The 23537-nt window shown below is 51.8% G+C and overlaps 1 protein-coding gene across 4 annotated transcripts; it reads left to right on the plus strand.

The window, feature by feature from the left end:
- Positions 1 to 1644: 1644 nt before the first annotated feature.
- AKR1A1 (aldo-keto reductase family 1 member A1) lies at positions 1645 to 23216 on the plus strand. 4 transcript variants are annotated; one of them, XM_072127154.1, is made up of 9 exons: positions 1645 to 1751; positions 7399 to 7500; positions 9837 to 9956; positions 10034 to 10185; positions 12364 to 12559; positions 13132 to 13331; positions 22312 to 22384; positions 22752 to 22838; positions 23093 to 23216. In XM_072127154.1, exons 2-9 carry the CDS (start codon positions 7411 to 7413, stop codon positions 23156 to 23158), a joined length of 984 nt encoding a protein of 327 aa, XP_071983255.1. In that variant the 5' UTR covers positions 1645 to 1751; positions 7399 to 7410; the 3' UTR covers positions 23159 to 23216. The 4 variants fall into 4 exon arrangements, with proteins under 4 accessions (XP_071983255.1, XP_071983256.1, XP_071983257.1 ...); XM_072127155.1 differs by having other exon boundaries at positions 1647 to 1772; XM_072127156.1 differs by having other exon boundaries at positions 1670 to 1793.
- Positions 23217 to 23537: the final 321 nt, after the last annotated feature.

Genomic DNA, 23537 nt, shown 5'->3' on the forward strand with positions numbered 1-23537 from the left:
TTTGATTTTAACATTCCACGGTTTGTCCAAATCAGCCGGGTTGTCCGACGGCCACGCCCCTCAATTTGTGTCGCATGCAAGCCGGCGCTGATGCGCCACAATCCGATTGTGTGTGCCAAAAACCCGGGGCAATTCAGCGCAAAACGGAAAAATTTGCGAAACCCAACGGATATGCGGCCACGGGAACATTAGTAAATGTCCCCAAAGGTCTCTATTTTATTCAATTAAATAATTTTTTGCCTAGCTCAGGATTTGAACCCACAACCTCCACAAGAGAGAGCCTATTCATTAGGCTATAGGCTTCAATGTGAGAATTTGATGTAACCAAGAGCTTCACTGCTACAATGTGACACAGGCTCCATGCACTGGTATATGGAGAGGGATCTTATTATTAAGATGAATATTATTGTGATGATTATTATTATTATGGGGATGATTCTTTTTATTATTATGGGGATGATTATTGTTATTATTATAGAGATTATTATTATGGATATTATATTATTATCATTATTATTATTGAGATGATTCTTCTTATTCTTATTATTGAGATTATTATTAAGAGAATATATTATTTTTAAACATATAAGACAGGTAAATTAAATGAATAAAAATGTATAAGACAAAAAATTAGGACTAATTCAGACCGGCAATGGCGCTGCTCATCTGCAAAAAATATGGACGTGATGTCTGTGATCAGTCCATTTTGTATCCGCTATCCGTTATTTTCACATATACAAAAAAAAGCTGATGGGTTTATAATCTACTTCTTGCTCCGCCCAATTGGTTGCAACATTTGAGAAAAAAACACTTTGCATACGGATGCCATGCATGTGCCGTCCATTTATTTTGCGGATCCATGGATGTACATGGTCCGCATGTGAGACAAAATAACGCAGACTACAATATTTTTCTCACTGTCTGCATATCCGTGAAAAAAATGGACATGTGAACAGACCCATAGAAAACAGTGGGTCCGTTTGTCATCCGCAAAAAAAAGGATAGAACACGGACATCAAAAGCTCCCGTCTACATGAGCCCTTAATGATACTATTTAGTATTATATACTGTATACTACTATATACTATAATACAATATTTTCAAGAAAAGAAAAAAGTATCGTCGGTATCGAGTATCACAATACATTTCTGGGTATTGTATCGCACTCAAAATTCTGTTATCGGTGGATTCCTAGTGCCATTATATGACTAGAGGAGGCGGACAGATTGCAAAGGGGCAAAGGATGGGCAGGGGCTTCAGTCTGTAGAAAACATAAATCAGGGGAGTCACAAAACTCAGTAAGATACAGCGAGGTGTAGGACTACAAGAGTCAGCACAACCCCACAGACTGCAGTGACACAATCCTCCTCCCAGAGCATGCTGGGGTTTGTAGTCCTCACACACACAGTATGCTGAAGTTTGTAGTCCCCTGTATGCACAGGATGCTGGGGGTTGTAGTTCCTCTGGACAGGGCATGCCGGGGCTTGTAGTTCCTCCTGGATAAAGCATGTAGGGGCTTCTAGTCCCTCTGGGCAGGACATAGTCCCTCTGTGATCCCGTACATTTCAGGTGCCGGACAGGAAGGGGTTACAGGACGCCGCTGGTTACAATGTAACATTTTTGGGTTATATTATGTGCAGGATGTCACCCCCCCCCCCTGCTCCCGCCCTCTCCACACCCCCCGGGCCCTGACAGCAGCGGCTCCAGCAGCAGCGGGCACTCACTACCAGCCGGGCACCGGGATACAGGCGGTGAGCACCGGAATACGGAGGGTGAGCACCGGAATACGGAGGGTGGGCACCGGGATACGGAGGGTGGGCACCGGGATACGCAGGGTGGGCACCGGGATGCGGAAGGTGAGCACCGGGGGCTTCTGGAGCAACCTGGGGAGAGGGCTGCTGTCTTACATGAAGGGCTCTTCTGTGTGCGGGCCAGAGGGGGGAGGGGGCTCAAACTTCTGGTTATATACTTAGTGCAGTAACTTCTAATATACAGTATATATATTGTATACAAGTACTTGGATGACGCTGATGTTCTACAATATGGGGGGACGCTGATATCTTATATGGAGGGTGTAGATGTGTAATTACTCTTCTTTCAGTATATTAGTAATTATTCAGTAACTATTTTATCACTGGGGGCTTCTCCTTCTGCCACACACTATATATCGGGGTCGCACTGTGTATGGGGATTTCAGATTATAGGATTGATGTCTGGAATCCAAGAGGTTCTGCAGCTGTTCCCTACCAGTGAGTTTGTTCGGACAATGATTGGACTGAAGGGATGAGCTGAGGTCAGTTCATGAGTTGTAGATCTGGTAAATCCACTCTGACATGGAGCCAGTTTGTCAGAATAAATTCGCTGGTGAGGAAGCAGCCTTAGGCGCTGTTCACACTGCAAATTTAAAATGTAGAATCTTCATCTGATCAGATTTGCAGTTTGAATCCTTTCCTGTATGAACCTAGTGCCACAGTTTCCTCATATTTTCGGAGTGCGAGTTTAATAGTTTTCATATCTTCGGCAGAACGTCCTGTAGTGTATGGACAGTACTGTGTGGTCCTAGACAATGTGCACATGGATCTCTGTGCAGAATATGAGCCAAAATCTGCGTAGAAATCCCATGGTGTGAATAAGAGCTTATGGGACTTGTATACACATGTTCTGCGCCTTAATGGGGGATGAGCGATCGGTCACTAAATTTGGGGGATCATCCTCAGGACTGATTACAGAAGGCCATCAGTGAATGGGTTGCATTTTTGGTGACCCCAAGGCTATACAACCCCCCGCTATAACTGCTACTAATGGCTGCTGTATTGCAGCTTCAGGACAGCAGCATAGAATTTGGCTGACGCAAGATGAAAACAGCTGACTGTGTTCTGACTGTACGGCGCTAGAAGAGATGCCCAGGACTAGGGGTAAAGATGAGGCACAGGTACAAGGCATCATGGACACAGGAAGAATGTTACCCATATCAACCAATGACATCACAGATTACAATGTTTAACCCACTCTGGAAGGATGAAAGCTGCACTGTGATCGGCAGCTTTGGTTAATATGGCTGTATAACACTTTATCCATAAAAACAGCAGTAAGTGGAGGTGGCAGTTATTAACATATATTAACATATCTCACCCCAGCTGTCCTTAGTATGTAGGACAAAAGAGGGATCTATCAGCTATAAACTACACCAAGGCTTTATAATAAACATTAGGCCTCACAGTCCAGAGCTGCTTTACAGGGGATCCATAGCAACCAATAACAGCTTTGCTTACTCTGCATAACCTGATCTGCAAAGATGAAAGCTGCGCTGTGATTGGCTGCTATGGGAAACATGGTGATTCTTCTGTGGGCCCAGCTATGGCCCCTGAGGCCTATTGTTGTCTATAAAGCCTTGATGTATTTTCCAGCTGATTTTACATAAGACCTCCATGACAAGGCTGGCTTAGGGGTCAGGGGTGAATGCAATATGGGTCTCTCAGTAATAATCCGCCACGTGGTGCTCTGTGCTGCTGGCCGGCCTCCTATTATTGTGTCTACATGACCTCTCAGTCGACCAATTTGATATGCATTGTGCAGCGCTGCATAATCTTTGCGCACTATATAAATAAAGAATTAAAATTTAAAAAAATAACATCAGAATGGACACCAGAATATAAACAAGCCGCCCATTAGCATCCGATACACTGGGGCGTAGACCTGTGACTTCACTCGCTCTGTGTAACCATATAATGTTAGACCCCATGTCTATGCCCTTCTCTGCACGCCCTCCTGTGCACCTTTCCTAGACCAAGCAATTTTGTCTCCCTGGGATGAGACTTTGGTCGCCATGTCCTGGGTCTGGAGACGTTAATCATTAGATTGGATGTTGATGACTGAAGATTATGGAGCTTGGTATCAGCAGATTCCCTGGTCACTCATCCGTCTGAGACGGATCATGGACCCTGGCAGGAAGGAGGGTTGCAGCTGGACAAGCTGATGATGTCCAGACATCAGACAATACATGGCTCATGTTTTATATCAACCGCGTTCTCTGCAGTCACTATAGATCATGGCGTCTAAAAGGGCGGTGGCCACTGAATGGGCTCTTCGAGCCTGTGGACCTACCTCTGCAAATAAAAAAGGGAGCAGTGGCGTAACTTGAAGCTGATGGGCCCCAGTGCAAAGTCTGTGCAAGGCCCCTGACTATAACGTATGTTATATAGTACTAGTCCTCTCTTATGGGACAATGACTCCTTATGGGCCCTATAAACCTCTTGGGCCCGGTTGCGACTGCACCCTCTGCACCCCCTCAAGTTACGCCCCTGACGTAGAGTCATCTGCTGACCTTGCTTACTGTAGATTCATTGGTGGAATTACTTCCAAAGCCAGGACGGGTGGCCACACTCTGGGATACCACATTAATTTGAGACCCATGTGTGGAAGTGCGCCATTAACGGTCAAGACACAACCTTGGTGCTCACACTTTTATATGAACTAGCGCCTCAAAATCCAATCCATTTGAACAGAGCCCTAGGATAAAAACACGACTTCAGAAGAACCAGGTGTGCAGGGAGGCTGATCCGCTTCTAATGGTGGATGAAGTATATTCAGCCTCCACATCCGCATCCTGGGAGCTTTTCTATTTGTGTACATAAAGATCTAAACTGCGGGTCAGGATCTTGTTTTCCTGTGGAAAAATTTAGCTCCTTTTTTGACCCTGAATTTTATTTCACAATATTCCAGATTTGTTGACATGAGAGTAAAGAGCATAACAGAGGTGTCCATTGGGGACCCCATCTAGTGTGACCTTCCCTCCCTGGTGTCCACAGAGGAAGGCCCTGATCCGAGTTATCTTCCTGCTATTCCGTACAGGACATGGGATGGTGACCTTCAGTTCAGTTCATCCTGCAAGGTTTGCTGATGTTCTCATGTTGATGACTATGGGGTCTCCTGTTCCGGAGCTGCAGGGACTTCCTCTGTGATCCTTTATACTTTGCTTCTCCTATAAACCCTTTTATTTTTGTTCATGTTTTTTTTTTTTTCTGAAGTATCTATAAATTTAAAGCAGCAGTGTCAGTGGAGTTGGCATCTGTCTAGTGGGGGCCCTTTTCACACATATAATTGGCCTTTTGAACGCTATAATATAGCTGTCTGGGCTGGTGACTCTTAGGGTGATGCCACACTTGGCGTTTTTGGTCCGTTTTTAAGCATGCGTTTTCAGTCCGTTTAAAAAGGCATGCATTTTGAAAACGCATCTGTTTTGGACCGTTTACCATGCTTTGCGCTGCTTACAACCTGTTTATCAATTAAGATAATTGGGAAAAACGGACAAAAATGGTAAAAAACTGATGTGTTTTTAAATGGACTGAAAACGCATGCTTAAAAGCGGATCAAAAACGCCATGTGTGGCATCACCCTTAGTAATCAGTGAGGTGTCAGGGCTGTAGTGTCATGTGACCCTTAGTGACTCTGCTGATTGGCTTATACAGGGGAGGGATTGTAATGTGGGCACACAGCGCCCCTCAGGTCAGGGACGGCAGTTTTTTGTATAGGTGACTGGATGCCTTTTAATGCCTCAGCCTGATGCTGGCGCCATGTGTTCCTATGCGTTTGCTGCATTGTGTATATGGTTGCGTCACCTTGTGTAACCTGTCACCGCTGCGGCCTCTTTTCTAGGGTTCTCCCACCGGTGCCAGGCAAGACCAAGCCTGTGTGTATAATCCCTGGCGTTATGATGCCAATGTGTTATATATACCCAGGTGCCCCAGAGCCTGCTCTCCTACCCCTCCCCCACTGTAGTAATGAGCAACCATTACTATGTCTGTACCGCTCATCACCCAGCTTTCCACAGCCCTGAATGAACTACACAGCCACTATACAGACACTTTGAAAATGTAGGTCTTTACTGAATTTTAGAATTCTGTTCATGGAGCAGGAGGGGTTTCTGTAAATCACAGCAGAACAACTTCCCCCAAGGACAGAGAGAAGAACTGACGAAGAAACAGGGAACTTGTGGCCTCACGGCTGTTGCATACACTTAGGGGGTCATTTACTAAGGGCCCGATTCGCGTTTTCCCGACGTGTTAGGGTGAAGACACACATGGTGTTTTTGGGCCGTTTTTACTAAGTGTGTTTTCAGATCGTTAAAAATGCATGCGTTTTTTGAAAACGCATGCGTTTTTGTCCGTTTTTCCGAAATTGCGCAATGAAAAACGGACAAAAACGCATGCGTTTTAAAAAAAACGGATGCGTTTTTTAACGCATGCGTTTTTAACGATCTGAAAACGCACTTAGTAAAAACGGCCCAAAAACGCCATGTGTGTCTTCACCCTTACCCGAATATTTCCGATTTGCGCCGATTGTACCTGAATTGCCCCAGGATTGTGGCGCACGCGATCGGATTGTGGCGCATCGGCGCTGGCATGCGCGCGACGGAAATCGGGGGGCGTGGCCGAACGAAAACCCAACGGATTCGGAAAAACCGTCCAATTTAAAAACCGAAAAAGTGTCGCTTGGGGAGCGCTTATCTTCACCTGGTCCGAGGTGGTGCATTCCGACGCGATGAGATGACTTTCAGCGCAGCAGCGCCACCTGGTGGACGGCGGAAGAACTACCTTCTTAAATCCCGGCCGGACCCGAATCCAGAGCAGAGAATGCGCCGCTTGATCGCGAATGGGCCAGGTAAGTAAATCTGCCCCTAAGTCTTCAGTCTATAGGAACTGGAAGCAGAGCATGATGGGAAATGTAGTCCGAAGGAGCAGGTCACTGGTGGCGAGAAACCCAACACCATATAGCAATAATGGATAAGATGAGCAGCTGAGACCTAAAGTAGGATGAAATGGCTGATAACAGAGAGTAATAGATTGTATCCCCCCTGTACAGTCTCCTCTCCCCGGGGTGTAATTGCTGATAACAGAGAGTAATAGATTGTATCCCCCCTGTACAGTCTCCTCTCCCCGGGGTGTAATAGCTGATAACAGAGAGTAATAGATTGTATCCCCCCTGTACAGTCTCTTCTCCAGGGGATGAAATGGCTGATAACAGAGACTAATAGATTGTATCCCCCCTGTACAGTCTCCTCTCCCCAGGATGAATTGGCTGATAACAGAGAGTAAAAGATTGAATTTCCCTGTACAGTCTCTTCTCTATGAGATGTAATGGCTGATAATAGAGAGTAATAGATTGTATCCCCCTGTACAGTCTCCTCTCCCCAGGATGAAGTGGCTGATAACAGGGAGCAGTAGTGAGGGTAGTTGGCATGATACCAGGGCTCAGGTGCCCTCTGGGGCTCCTCGGTTGGGTGCACTAGTAGCGGGTGGCGCGGGGTGAGTCAGCGCTCAGTATGATGTGGAGTGACGGCTGCGGTCTGGACGCTCATGTGATTTGTTAACCCTTTCTGTTCCTTGCTGATCTCTGCAGTCTAGCGTGAACATGGCGTCAGAGGTCCTATATGAGACATTACACACTGGTCAGAAGTTGCCGATAATCGGACTTGGCACCTGGAAGAGCGCCCCTGGCCAGGTAAGGCTGCTCTCATGATGCGTCACCAAACTTTCTCACACCCCTGAATGTATGTTTCTTGTTTAGCTTTTCTTGTGTACTGAATGGTAAACCTGCATATCCATGGGTCTTGGTTTTGTGCCCGTTGTGGTCCGATTGTTCTGGTCTCTGCTTTGATCTCAGGGTCTCGGGTCCTGATCAGATGCTGCACCTGTCCCTCCACACAACGCAGTGACACAATACTCCTGAGGAGAGGCGGGGGCAGCAACGAGTACACAATACTGAGAGCTGAATACATGAATAAGATCTGAAGTGAAGCCTCTCATCATATCCCTGAGGGTCACATCTGTTCATTGCAAAGTGTGGAGCGTCCCTCATCAAAGAGGAGCAACACGAAAATAGGGATCACTCACCGTGCGCTATAGAGAGATAGAGCTGCGTACTACAAACGGGGATTCATCTTCATATCAACAAGTCTGTGATCTATTCATTCACAAATCACCTGCAGAATAAATCTCAGAAGAGTCGCACACAGAGGCCCAGATTTGTCAAAGCCCCTGCGCCAGTTTTATGTCAGACATACCCTGCACAGTAATTTAAGACATGTCCACGCCACATTTGTGTCACACGCGACCCTTTTGTGTCGTGGCTGCACTAGTGTTTGCGTGACACAAATTTTTGCACTGAAGGGGCTTGTGACACATTTCTGTTGGACTTTGCATGTTAAATGTGGCACACGGTCCAACTGAGCACCGGAACGCTGTTAAAGGTGCACCAAAAAAAGTTTTTCGCATTCTGTCAGAGCAGTGCAGGGGCGTCAGATTAATGAAAAACACTACACAGGACACTGCACATAGTTCAGACTTCACTTTTCTTAGGATCAGTACAGGTTAAGTAATGTCATGGATGTACACAGTGACTGCACCAGCAGCAGAATAGTGAGTGCAGCTCTGGGGTATAATACAGGATGTAACTCAGGATCAGTACAGGATAAGTAATGTCATGTATGTACACAGTGACTGCACCAGCAGCAGAATAGTGAGTGCAGCTCTGTAGTATAATACAGGATGTAACTCAGGATCAGTACAGGATAAGTAATGTCATGTATGTACACAGTGACTGCACCAGCAGCAGAATAGTGAATGCAGCTCTGGTGTATAATACAGGATGTAACTCAGGATCAGTACAGGATAAGTAATGTCATGTATGTACACAGTGACTGCACCAGCAGCAGAATAGTGAGTGCAGCTCTGGTGTATAATACAGGATGTAACTCAGGATCAGTACAGGATAAGTAATGTCATGTATGTACACAGTGACTGCACCAGCAGCAGAATAGTGAGTGCAGCTCTGTAGTATAATACAGGATGTAACTCAGGATCAGTACAGGATAAGTAATGTCATGTATGTACACAGTGGGGCACAATTACTGAGTTACATCCTGTATTATACTCCAGAGCTGCACTCACTATTCTGCTGCTGGTGCAGTCACTGTGTACATACATGACATTACTTATCCTGTACTGATCCTGAGTTACATCCTGTATTATACTACAGAGCTGCACTCACTATTCTGCTACTGGTGCAGTCACTGTGTACATACATGACATTACTTATCCTGTACTGATCCTGAGTTACATACTGTATTATGCTCCAGAGCTGCACTCACTATTCTGCTGCTGGTGCAGTCACTGTGTACATACATGACATTACTTATCCTGTACTGATCCTGAGTTACATCCTGTATTATGCCCCAGAGCTGCACTCACTATTCTGCTGCTGGTGCAGTCACTGTGTACATACATGACATTACTTATCCTGTACTGATCCTGAGTTACATCCTGTATTATACTCCAGAGCTGCACTCACTATTCTGCTGCTGGTGCAGTCACTGTGTACATACATGACATTACTTATCCTGTACTGATCCTGAGTTACATCCTGTATTATACTCCAGAGCTGCACTCACTATTCTGCTGCTGGTGCAGTCACTGTGTACATACATGACGTTACTTATACTGTACTGATCCTGAGTTACATCCTGTATTATACTCCAGAGCTCAATATTTTGCTAAAATGACTGCAAATTCACCAAACCTCATGACATTGTAGAATTCATCCCTCATTATTAACCCCTTGTAGTTGTTGATGACAGGTGAACCTTGTTTTGTCAAGGGATGAGTCCACCACATCATCGCCCTCTGGTGGTGAATTACATGTACTGCACCTGTGTCCATAGCTGTGAGAAGAGGGTTCTTCCTTGACTCCTGACTGCAGGTGACAGATCCAGATCTCCAGAAGATGATTTCAGCTCTTGTCTCACATAATTCAGCTCTTTATCTGACTTCTCCTGACAGGTGAAAGATGCTGTAAAATACGCCCTCAGTGTCGGGTATCGCCATATAGACTGCGCCTCTGTGTACGGGAATGAGACAGAAGTGGGAGAGGGCATAAAGGAGGGTCTCGCCTCCGATCAGGTACAGTCAGGGGTCTTGTAGTGATCTGATTATTAGATATTATATGTAGATTATAACATGATCCCTGGTGTCTGCAGGACCTGAAAAGAGAAGATATATTTGTCACCTCCAAGCTGTGGAACAACAAGCATCATCCAGAGGATGTGGAGGAGGCGCTGAGGAAGACCCTGAAAGATCTGCAGCTCAACTACCTGGACCTGTACCTCATGCACTGGCCATACGCCTTCAAGTCAGTCTCATCACTATCATGGATGGATGGGCTAGAGGAGGGATGGACTGATGGGCTAGAGGAGGGATGGACTGATGGGCCAGAGGAGGGATGGACTGATGGGCTAGAGGAGGGATGGACTGATGGGCCAGAGGAGGGATGGACTGATGGGCCAGAGGAGGGATGGACTGATGGGCTAGAGGAGGGATGGACTGATGGGCCAGAGGAGGGATGGACTGATGGGCTAGAGGAGGGATGGACTGATGGACTAGAGGAGGGATGGACTGATGGGCTAGAGGAGGGATGGACTGATGGGCTAGAGGAGGGATGGACTGATGGGCTAGAGGAGGGATGGACTGATGGGCTAGAGGAGGGATGGACTGATGGGCCAGAGGAGGGATGGACTGATGGGCCAGAGGAGGGATGGACTGATGGGCCAGAGGAGGGATGGACTGATGGGCTAGAGGAGGGATGGACTGATGGGCTAGAGGAGAGATGGACTGATGGGCCAGAGGAGGGATGGACTGATGGGCCAGAGGAGGGATGGACTGATGAGCCAGAGGAGGGATGGACTGATGGGCCAGAAGAGGGATGGACTGATGGGCCAGAGGAGGGATGGACTGATGGGCCAGAGGAGGGATGGACTGATGGGCCAGAGGAGGGATGGACTGATGGGCCAGAGGAGGGATGGACTGATGGGCCAGAGGAGGGATGGACTGATGGGCCAGAGGAGGGATGGACTGATGGGCCAGAGGAGGGATGGACTGATGGGCCAGAGGAGGGATGGACTGATGGGCCAGAGGAGGGATGGACTGATGGGCCAGAGGAGGGATGGACTGATGGGCCAGAGGAGGGATGGACTGATGGGCCACAGGAGGGATGGACTGATGGGCCACAGGAGGGATGGACTGATGGGCTAGAGGAGGGATGGGCTAGAGGAGGGATGGACTGATGGGCTAGAGGAGGGATGGACTGATGGGCTAGAGGAGGGATGGACTGATGGGCTAGAGGAGAGATGGACTGATGGGCCAGAGGAGGGATGGACTGATGGGCCAGAGGAGGGATGGACTGATGGGCCAGAGGAGGGATGGACTGATGGGCCAGAGGAGGGATGGACTGATGAGCCAGAGGAGGGATGGACTGATGGGCTAGAGGAGGGATGGACTGATGGGCTAGAGGAGAGATGGACTGATGGGCCAGAGGAGGGATGGACTGATGGGCTAGATGAGGGATGGACTGATGGGACAGAGGAGGGATGGACTGAGGGGCCAGAGGAGGCATTGGACAGATGTTGGGCCAGAGGAGGCATTGGACAGATGTTGGGCCAGAGGAGGCATTGGACAGATGTTGGGCCAGAGGAGGCATTAGACAGATGTTGGGCCAGAGGAGGCATTGGACAGATGTTGGGCCAGAGGAGGCATTGGACAGATGTTGGGCCAGAGGAGGCATTGGACAGATGTTGGGCCAGAGGAGGCATTGGACAGATGTTGGGCCAGAGGAGGCATTGGACAGATGTTGGGCCAGAGGAGGCATTGGACAGATGTTGGGCCAGAGGAGGCATTGGACAGATGTTGGGCCAGAGGAGGCATTGGACAGATGTTGGGCCAGAGGAGGCATTGGACAGATGCTGGGCCAGAGGAGGCATTGGACAGATGCTGGGCCAGAGGAGGCATTGGACAGATGTTGGGCCAGAGGAGGCATTGGACAGATGTTGGGCCAGAGGAGGCATTGGACAGATGTTGGGCCAGAGGAGGCATTGGACAGATGTTGGGCCAGAGGAGGCATTGGACAGATGTTGGGCCAGAGGAGGCATTGGACAGATGTTGGGCCAGAGTATGGACAGACAGATGGGCTAGGTGGTGAAGGAGAGATGGATAGGCAGAGGGCTGTGTGGGAATAGGTGGCCTAGAGCAGGGATGTCAAACTCCTTTTCTCCGGGGGCCACGTCAGCCTTGTGATTGCCTTATAAGGGCCACATGTAATTTTAATATTTACATTGCCCCACAGCAGCCAATAGAGGATGGATGGGCTGGTGTGTAGGATGGAGGCTGGGTGGGCTAGGGGATAGATGAGGGTTGGGTTAGATGTAAGGATCAGGCTGGGTGGGAAGTCATGCTGTACACATATACTATGGGGGGCTGAGCTGCATGATGATATACTTTGGGGTCAGTGATGTGACAGGAGTCTCCTCATTCTCAGGAGAGGAGATAATATCTTTCCACAAAACCCGGACGGCTCTCTGCAGTACGACTACACCGACTACAAGGAGACGTGGAAGGCCATGGAGAAGCTGGTGGAGAAGGGCCTGACCAAGGCCATCGGCCTGTCCAACTTCAACAAGCGGCAGATCGATGACGTCCTGAGCATCGCTGCAGTGAAGCCAGCCGTGCTACAGGTATGAGCCCCCGGGGGTCCGGCAGGAGGGGTCCGAATCTTGTGGGTGTGTGGCCCCTGGGTCCTTCTCATGTGGACACCTCCTGTGGCAGGTATGAGCCCAGGTGGTCTCGTGTGGCCCCTGGGTCCCTCTCATGTGGACACCTCCTGTGGCAGGTATGAGCCCGGTGGTCTTGTGTGGCCCCTGGGTCCCTCTTCTTCTCATGTGGACACCTCTTGTGGCAGGTATGAGCCCAGGTAGTCTCGTGTGGCCCCTGGGTCCCTCTCATGTGGACACCTCCTGTGGCAGGTATGAGCCCGGTGGGCTTGTGTGGCCCCTGGGTCCCTCTTCTTCTCATGTGGACACCTCTTGTGGCAGGTATGAGCCCAGGTAGTCTCGTGTGGCCCCTGGGTCCCTCTCATGTGGACACCTCCTGTGGCAGGTATGAGCCCAGGTGGTCTTGTGTGGCCCCTGGGTCCCTCTTCCTCTCATGTGGACACGTCTTGTGGCAGGTATGAGCCCTGGTGGTCTTGTATGGTCCAGTAGGTCCGGTGTGTCCCTCTTCTTCTCATGTGGGCGCTTCCTGTTTACAGGTGGAGTGTCACCCGTACCTGGCGCAGAACGAGCTTATCGCTTACTGTCACCAGCGCGGCATGGTTGTCACCGGTTACAGCCCACTTGGATCACCAGATCGCAGCTGGAGGAAACCGGAAGATCCCGTTCTGCTGGAGGAGCCCTCAATCCTGGAGATGGCAAAGAAGTACCACAAGTCCGAGGCCCAGATCCTTCTCAGGTAAAAGAAGCAGAATTATCCCCCCCACCAAATAACTGCAGCACACCGGTATTATCACCCCCCCATAACTGCAGCACACCGGTATTATCACCCCCCCCCCCCCCCATAACTGCAGCACACCGGTATTATCACCCCACCCCCCCATAACTGCGGCACACCGGTATTATCACCCCCCCCCCCCATAACTGCAGCACACCGGTATTATCAACCCCCCCCCCCCATAACTGCAGCACACCGGTATTATCACCCCCCCCCCATAACTGCAGCACACCGGTATTATCACCCCCCCTCCCCCTCATAACTGCAGCACACCGGTATTATCACCCCCCCTCCCCCTCATAACTGCAGCACACCGGTATTATCCCCCCCACCCCCATAACTGCAGCACACCGGTATTATCACGCGCACCCCCCCCCCCATAACTGCAGCACACCGGTATTATCACCCCCCCTCCCCCTCATAACTGCAGCACACCGGTATTATCACCCCCCATCCCCCTCATAACTGCAGCACACCGGTATTATCACACCCCCCCCCCCCATAACTGCAGCACACCGGTATTATATCCCCCCTCCCCCCCATAACTGCAGCACACCGGTATTATCACCCCCCCCCCCCCCATAACTGCAGCACACCGGTATTATCACACACCCCCCCCCCCCATAACTGCAGCACACCGGTATTATCCCCCCCCCTCCCCCCCATAACTGCAGCACACCGGTATTATAACCCCCCTCCCCCCCATAACTGCAGCACACCGGTATTATCACCCCCCCCCCCCATAACTGCAGCACACGGTATTATCACCCCCCCCCATAACTGCAGCACACCGGTATTATCACCCCCCATCCCCCTCATAACTGCAGCACACCGGTATTATCACCCCCCCATAACTGCAGCACACCGGTATTATCACCCCCCCCCCCCCATAACTGCAGCACACCGGTATTATCACCCCCCATCCCCCTCATAACTGCAGCACACCGGTATTATCACCCCCCATCCCCCTCATAACTGCAGCACACCGGTATTATCACCCCCCCCCCCCCCCATAACTGCAGCACACCGGTATTATCACCCCCCCCCCCCATAACTGCAGCACACCGGTATTATCACCCCCCATTCCCCTCATAACTGCAGCACACCGGTATTATCACCCCCCATCCCCCTCATAACTGCAGCACACCGGTATTATCACCCCCCCCCCCCCCCATAACTGCAGCACCCCGGTATTATCACCCCCCATCCCCCTCATAACTGCAGCACACCGGTATTATCACCCCCCCCCCCCATAACTGCAGCACACCGGTATTATCACCCCCCCCCCCCCATAACTGCAGCACACCGGTATTATCACCCCCCCCCCATAACTGCAGCACACCGGTATTATCACCCCCGCCCCCCATAACTGCAGCACACCGGTATTATCACAAACCCCCCCCCCCCCCATAACTGCAGCACACCGGTATTATCACGCACCCCCCCCCCCCCCATAACTGCAGCACACCGGTATTATCACCCCCCCCCCCCCCATAACTGCAGCACACCGGTATTATCACCCCCCCCCCCCATAACTGCAGCACACCGTTATTATCACCCCCGCCCCCCATAACTGCAGCACACCGGTATTATCCCCCCCCCCCATAACTGCAGCACACCGGTATTATCACCCCCCATCCCCCTCATAACTGCAGCACACCGGTATTATCACCCCCCCCCCCCCCATAACTGCAGCACACCGGTATTATCACCCCCCCCATAACTGCAGCACACCGGTATTATCACCCCCCCTCCCCCTCATAACTGCAGCACACCGGTATTATCACCCCTCCCCCCCCATAACTGCAGCGCACCGGTATTATCACCCCCCCTCCCCCTCATAACTGCAGCACACCGGTATTATCACCCCCCCCATAACTGCAGCACACCGGTATTATCACCCCCCCTCCCCCTCATAACTGCAGCACACCGGTATTATCACCCCTCCCCCCCCATAACTGCAGCACACCGGTATTATCACCCCCCCCCCCCATATCTGCAGCACACCGGTATTATCACCCCCCTCCCCCCCATAACTGCAGCACACCGGTATTATCACCCCCCCTCCCCCTCATAACTGCAGCACACCGGTATTATCACCCCTCCCCCCCCATAACTGCAGCACACCGGTATTATCACCCCCCCCCCCCATATCTGCAGCACACCGGTATTATCACACCCCCTCCCCCCCATAACTCCATCACACCGGTATTATCACCCCCCCCCCCCATAACTGCAGCACACCGGTATTATCCCCCCCCCCCCCCCCCCATAACTGCAGCACACCGGTATTATCACCCCCCCCCCCCCATAACTGCAGCACACCGGTATTATCACCCCCCCCCCATAACTGCAGCACACCGGTATTATCACCCCCGCCCCCCATAACTGCAGCACACCGGTATTATCACCCCCCCCCCCCATAACTGCAGCACACCGGTATTATAACACACCCCCCTTCATAACTGATAACTGCAGCACACCGGTATTATCACCCCCCCCCCATAACTGCAGCACACCGGTATTATCACCCCCCCTCCCCCTCATAACTGCAGCACACCGGTATTATCACCCCCCCCCCATAACTGCAGCACACCGGTATTATCACCCCCCCTCCCCCTCATAACTGCAGCACACCGGTATTATCCCCCCCACCCCCATAACTGCAGCACACCGGTATTATCACGCGCACCCCCCCCCCATAACTGCAGCACACCGGTATTATCACCCCCCCTCCCCCTCATAACTGCAGCACACCGGTATTATCACCCCCCTCCCCCTCATAACTGCAGCACACCGGTATTATCACCCCCCTCCCCCTCATAACTGCAGCACACCGGTATTATCCCCCCCTCCCCCCCATAACTGCAGCACACCGGTATTATCACCCCCCTCCCCCTCATAACTGCAGCACACCGGTATTATCCCCCCCCCCTCCCCCCCATAACTGCAGCACACCGGTATTATAACCCCCCTCCCCCCCATAACTGCAGCACACCGGTATTATCACCCCCCCCCCCATAACTGCAGCACACCGGTATTATCACCCCCCCCCCCCATAACTGCAGCACACCGGTATTATCACACCCCCCCCCCCCCATAACTGCAGCACACCGGTATTATCACCCCCCATCCCCCTCATAACTGCAGCACACCGGTATTATCACCCCCCCCCCCCCCCCATAACTGCAGCACACCGGTATTATCACCCCCCCCCCCCCATAACTGCAGCACACCGGTATTATAACACACCCCCCTTCATAACTGATAACTGCAGCACACCGGTATTATCACCCCCCCCCCATAACTGCAGCACACCGGTATTATCACCCCCCCTCCCCCTCATAACTGCAGCACACCGGTATTATCACCCCCCCCCATAACTGCAGCACACCGGTATTATCACCCCCCCTCCCCCTCATAACTGCAGCACACCGGTATTATCCCCCCCACCCCCATAACTGCAGCACACCGGTATTATCACGCGCACCCCCCCCCCATAACTGCAGCACACCGGTATTATCACCCCCCCTCCCCCTCATAACTGCAGCACACCGGTATTATCACCCCCCTCCCCCTCATAACTGCAGCACACCGGTATTATCACCCCCCTCCCCCTCATAACTGCAGCACACCGGTATTATCCCCCCCTCCCCCCCATAACTGCAGCACACCGGTATTATCACCCCCCTCCCCCTCATAACTGCAGCACACCGGTATTATCCCCCCCCCCTCCCCCCCATAACTGCAGCACACCGGTATTATAACCCCCCTCCCCCCCATAACTGCAGCACACCGGTATTATCACACCCCCCCCCCCATAACTGCAGCACACCGGTATTATCACAACCCCCCCCCATAACTGCAGCACACCGGTATTATCACCCCCCCCCCCCATAACTGCAGCACACCGGTATTATCACACCCCCCCCCCACCCCCATAACTGCAGCACACCGGTATTATCACGCGCACCCCCCCCCCCCATAACTGCAGCACACCGGTATTATCACCCCCCCTCCCCCTCATAACTGCAGCACACCGGTATTATCACCCCCCTCCCCCTCATAACTGCAGCACACCGGTATTATAACCCCCCTCCCCCCCATAACTGCAGCACACCGGTATTATCACCCCCCCCCCCCCCCCATAACTGCAGCACACCGGTATTATCACAACCCCCCCCATAACTGCAGCACACCGGTATTATCACCCCCCCCCCCATAACTGCAGCACACCGGTATTATCACACCCCCCCCCCCCCATAACTGCAGCACACCGTTATTATCACCCCCCATCCCCCTCATAACTGCAGCACACCGGTATTATCACCCCCCCCCCCCCATAACTGCAGCACACCGGTATTATCACCCCCCCCCCCCCCATAACTGCAGCACACCGGTATTATCACCCCCCATCCCCCTCATAACTGCAGCACACCGGTATTATCACCCCCCCCCCCCCATAACTGCAGCACACCGGTATTATCACAACCCCCCCCCCCCATAACTGCAGCACACCGGTATTATCACGCACCCCCTCCCCCCATAACGGCAGCACACCGGTATTATCACCCCCCCCCCCCATAACTGCAGCACACCGGTATTATCACCCCCCCCCCCCCCCATAACTGCAGCACACCGGTATTATCACCCCCGCCCCCCATAACTGCAGCACACCGGTATTATCACCCCCCCCCATAACTGCAGCACACCGGTATTATCACACACACCCCCCCTCCCCTCATAACTGCAGCACACCGGTATTATCACCCCCCATCCCCCTCATAACTGCAGCACACCGGTATTATCACCCCCCCCCCCCATAACTGCAGCACACCGGTATTATCACCCCCCCCCATAACTGCAGCACACCGGTATTATCACCCCTCCCCCCCCATAACTGCAGCGCACCGTTATTATCACCCCCCCTCCCCCTCATAACTGCAGCGCACCGGTATTATCACCCCCCCCCCCATAACTGCAGCACACTGGTATTATCACCCCCTCCCCCCCATAACTGCAGCACACTGGTATTATCACCCCCCTCCCCCCCATAACTGCAGCACACCGGTATTATCACACCCCCTCCCCCCCATAACTCCATCACACCGGTATTATCACCCCCCCCCCCCATAACTGCAGCACACCGGTATTATCACCCCCCCCCCCATAACTGCAGCACACCGGTATTATCACCCCCCCCCCCCCATAACTGCAGCACACCGGTATTATCACCCCCCCCCCCCATAACTGCAGCACACCGGTATTATCACCCCCGCCCCCCATAACTGCAGCACACCGGTATTATCACCCCCCCCCCCCCCCCCATAACTGCAGCACACCGGTATTATAACACACCCCCCTTCATAACTGATAACTGCAGCACACCGGTATTATCATCCCCCCCCCCCATAACTGCAGCACACCGGTATTATCACCCCCCCTCCCCCTCATAACTGCAGCACACCGGTATTATCACCCCCCCCCCATAACTGCAGCACACCGGTATTATCACCCTCCCTCCCCCTCATAACTGCAGCACACGGGTATTATCACCCCCCCTCCCCCTCATAACTGCAGCACACCGGTATTATCACCCCCCCTCCCCCTCATAACTGCAGCACACCGGTATTATCACCCCCCTCCCCCCCATAACTGCAGCACACCGGTATTATCACACCCCCCCCCCCATAACTGCAGCACACCGGTATTATCACCCCCCTCCCCCTCATAACTGCAGCACACCGGTATTATCACCCCCCCCCCCCATAACTGCAGCACACCGGTATTATCACCCCCCCCCCCCATAACTGCAGCACACCGGTATTATCACCCCCCCCCCCCCCCATAACTGCAGCACACCGGTATTATCACCCCCCATCCCCCTCATAACTGCAGCACACCGGTATTATCACCCCCCCCCCCCCCCATAACTGCAGCACACCGGTATTATCACCCCCCATCCCCCTCATAACTGCAGCACACCGGTATTATCACCCCCCATCCCCCTCATAACTGCAGCACACCGGTATTATCACCCCCCATCCCCCTCATAACTGCAGCACACCGGTATTATCACCCCCCATCCCCCTTATAACTGCAGCACACCGGTATTATCACCCCCCCCCCCCCATAACTGCAGCACACCGGTATTATCACCCCCCATCCCCCTCATAACTGCAGCACACCGGTATTATCACACCCCCCCCCCCCCCATAACTGCAGCACACCGGTATTATCACCCCCCCCCCCCATAACTGCAGCACACCGGTATTATCACCCCCCCCCCCCATAACTGCAGCACACCGGTATTATCACCCCCCCTCCCCCTCATAACTGCAGCACACCGGTATTATCACCCCCCCTCCCCCTCATAACTGCAGCACACCGGTATTATCACCCCCCCTCCCCCTCATAACTGCAGCACACCGGTATTATCACCCCCCTCCCCCCCATAACTGCAGCACACCGGTATTATCACCCCCCCCCCCCATAACTGCAGCACACCGGTATTATCACCCCCCTCCCCCTCATAACTGCAGCACACCGGTATTATCACCCCCCCCCCATAACTGCAGCACACCGGTATTATCACCCCCCCCCATAACTGCAGCACACCGGTATTATCACCCCCCCCCCCCCCCATAACTGCAGCACACCGGTATTATCACCCCCCCTCCCCCTCATAACTGCAGCACACCGGTATTATCACCCCCGCCCCCCATAACTGCAGCACACCGGTATTATCACCCCCCCCCCCCATAACTGCAGCACACCGGTATTAACCCCCCCCCCCCATAACTGCAGCACACCGGTATTATCACACCACCCCCCCCCCCCATAACTGCAGCACACCGGTATTATCACCCCCCCTCCCCCTCATAACTGCAGCACACCGGTATTATCACCCCCCATCCCCCTCATAACTGCAGCACACCGGTATTATCACACCCCCTCCCCCTCATAACTGCAGCACACCGGTATTATCACCCCCCCCCCCCATAACTGCAGCACACCGGTATTAACCCCCCCCCCCCCATAACTGCAGCACACCGGTATTATCACACACCCCCCCCCCCCCCATAACTGCAGCACACCGGTATTATCACCCCCCATCCCCCTCATAACTGCAGCACACCGGTATTATCACCCCCCATCCCCCTCATAACTGCAGCACACCGGTATTATCACCCCCCCCCCCCCATAACTGCAGCACACCGGTATTATCACCCCCCCCCCCCCCCCCATAACTGCAGCACACCGGTATTATCACCCCCCCCCCCATAACTGCAGCACACCGGTATTATCACCCCCCATCCCCCTCATAACTGCAGCACACCGGTATTATCACCCCCCATCCCCCTCATAACTGCAGCACACCGGTATTAACCCCCCCCCCCCCCATAACTGCAGCACACCGGTATTATCACACACACCCCCCCCCCCCCATAACTGCAGCACACCGGTATTATCACCCCCCATCCCCCTCATAACTGCAGCACACCGGTATTATCAGCCCCCCCCCCCCCTCATAACTGCAGCACACCGTTATTATCACCCCCCCTCCCCCTCATAACTGCAGCACACCGGTATTATCACCCCCCATCCCCCTCATAACTGCAGCACACCGGTATTATCACCCCCCCCCCATAACTGCAGCACACCGGTATTATCACCCCCCCCCCCATAACTGCAGCACAGCGGTATTATCATCCCCTACCCCCTCATAACTGCAGCACACCGTGAGGATGGAGGGAGCTCTGTGTCACCCATACACTATACACATGAGCTGCACCTGACACCGTTTAACACCCAATGGGCCACATTTATCACTTTTGTGCGCCTAAGTGTAGTAGTTGCGCCTAAATTCTGGCGCAGTGTTTTGCCAGAATTATCACAAGCTACAACCATCTGTGATAAGTATATTTCCTGCCTCTTATTAATCACTTTACTTTAACACAGTTTAGGCGCAATTTTGGCGCAGTTTAGGCGCAGTTTAGGCGCAATGTTAGATTCAGGCACTTACATGTGATCCTGCTACAAGCTCCTCTCTGCTTCTCCCACAGCCCAGAATGAAGATAACACTCACAGCAGCACCCAGGTGTGTGACACCGTGCACCCAGTGACCTCCTCAGCAGTGGCTTCTCCTGGAGGGGATCCCCCAGTGCTGGTCTCCTGCTGCACCCCTGTAATTCTGCACAATATCCCCCTCAGACACTGTGCAGAATTACATGGGGGACACTTGTTTGTAGTATCTGCAAACTTCTGCAAACTTCTGCAAACTTCTCTTGCTCTTGCCGTGAGCTCAGGGTTTGCAGATTGTTTTGTAAATAGAAGGTGATGAACTGTAAATAGAGTCTGCAGCTCCTGTCTGTAATGTATCTAATGTATCTATTAGATGTACCAGTGTCTGCAGTGTATCTAATGTATCTATTATATGTTCTAGTGTCTGCAGTGTATCTAATGTATCTATTATATGTTCTAGTGTCTGCAGTGTATCTAATGTATCTATTATATGTTCCAGTGTCTGTAATATATCTATTATATGTTCCAGTGTCTGGCTGAGCTCTGCTGCTAGAAATGAGCTCTTCTGCACAGGGGCTCAGTGCTTTCTTCTCAGTTTACGCCACCTTCAGGCTGGAGTGTTTTTGCGCCCGTTTTTGCACCTAAATGAAAACGTTGCAAGTGATGAATATAATTAGGCGCAGCAAAACATCTGGATTGGTAAGATAGATGAGGGAAAGCTGCTTATTTTTGCTGCGCAGCTAGTTTGGCGTTTAATCGCAAAAATGGCGCAAAAACGGTGCGCCTGAATGAAAAGGCGCAAAAACAACAGAAAAAACGAGTGATAAATGTGGCCCTATGACGCCTTATAAGACCATATAAAATAACACTGGGACCCATTAACCTATCGATATCTGGGCCCCTTCTGTTGTTCCAGGTGGCAGGTGCAGAGGAGAGTCGTTACTATCCCAAAAAGTGTCACCCCTTCCAGGATCCTGCAGAACCTCCAGGTGAGTGTCCAACATCTCTGTAGCATATAGGGAACTACAACTCCCAGCAAGTCCTGTAGCTGTGACTATAATGGTTGTAGTTTTGTAGCAGCTTCAGTACCAAAGGTTGCACAGAATATATATTGGACTGTAACAAATAGATCCACATTCCAGGTGCACAGTGCACAGCAGTGTTAGTACACACCCCAGGAGAAGATACAAACCTGGAATATGAATTCATATATCACAGTCCTGCTGCTACTAACAGCACACACAATGCTATGATAAAGGGCTGATGACTTCTGTCCATATCCGTCTGTACCCCCTGCACATACGTGGGGAAGGTGCTGGTACGTTTGGTCCATCTCATGGTTCCGCTTCTTTCCAGGTCTTTGATTTCTGTCTGACAGAAGAGGAGATGAAGCAGATCGGATCACTCAACAAGAACTGGAGATACATCATCCCTATAATCACTGTGAGTCCACTGCAGACTGAGGAGTCCAGGGGGAGGAGCCCCACTAAGTGTCACCCGGAGGGTTATAACTACAGGGGACATCATAACTCTTACACATGTAGGATGCCTTAAAGGGGTGTGCGGGTGATCTGGGGAGGGTCAGTCCCATGAATCTGGATGGAACAGCCTGACACCCACGCTTATTCTTCGGTTTGGACTTTAATCAGTATTATAGTAAATGATTCCCAGTGTCTCACACCGATTTCTCTTTGCAGGTGGCCGGTAAGTCGGTTCCCCGGGACGCTGGACACCCCTTGTATCCGTTCAATGACCCATATTAAGTGTCTCCGCCTCCTCTGTGCCGCCATCTTGTTCCATCTGTAATAAATCTTCATCTCACGTTGTGTCGGTGTCATCATTCCACGGCTGACGTGTCCGTCTCCCCCCTGCCGCGTCGCCATATTACATTTATCACTGAGAGGTTCAGCCGACAACAGAACTGTGGTCTTAGTTCTTCAATATTTTCAAGAGCTCTGCTTGCTGGGAACATTCATGCTGACAGATCCTGCACCCACAGCTTCTGGATGTCAACATTTCCATTCACTGACAGCAAGACACAAAATACACGTCCCGCAGAAATGAACATATTGGGAGTTGTAGATTTACATCAGATGGAGGACCACAGGTTACACAGAACATAATGGGGCAGATTTACTTACC

Source organism: Engystomops pustulosus, chromosome 10 (genome assembly GCF_040894005.1).
Source record: "Engystomops pustulosus chromosome 10, aEngPut4.maternal, whole genome shotgun sequence".
NCBI classification, from domain to species: Eukaryota; Metazoa; Chordata; class Amphibia; order Anura; family Leptodactylidae; genus Engystomops; species Engystomops pustulosus.

What these genes read in the sequence shown, in the direction of transcription:
- AKR1A1 (XM_072127154.1), top strand. Translation starts at nt 7,411, where the DNA reads ATGGCGTCAGAGGTCCTATATGAGACATTACACACTGGTCAGAAGTTG. An exon ending in GGAAGAGCGCCCCTGGCCAG is followed by an intron (nt 7,501 to 9,836) that starts GTAAGGCTGCTC and finishes TTCTCCTGACAG; the next exon opens with GTGAAAGATGCTGTAAAATA. An exon ending in ACATCATCCCTATAATCACT is followed by an intron (nt 22,839 to 23,092) that starts GTGAGTCCACTG and finishes TTCTCTTTGCAG; the next exon opens with GTGGCCGGTAAGTCGGTTCC.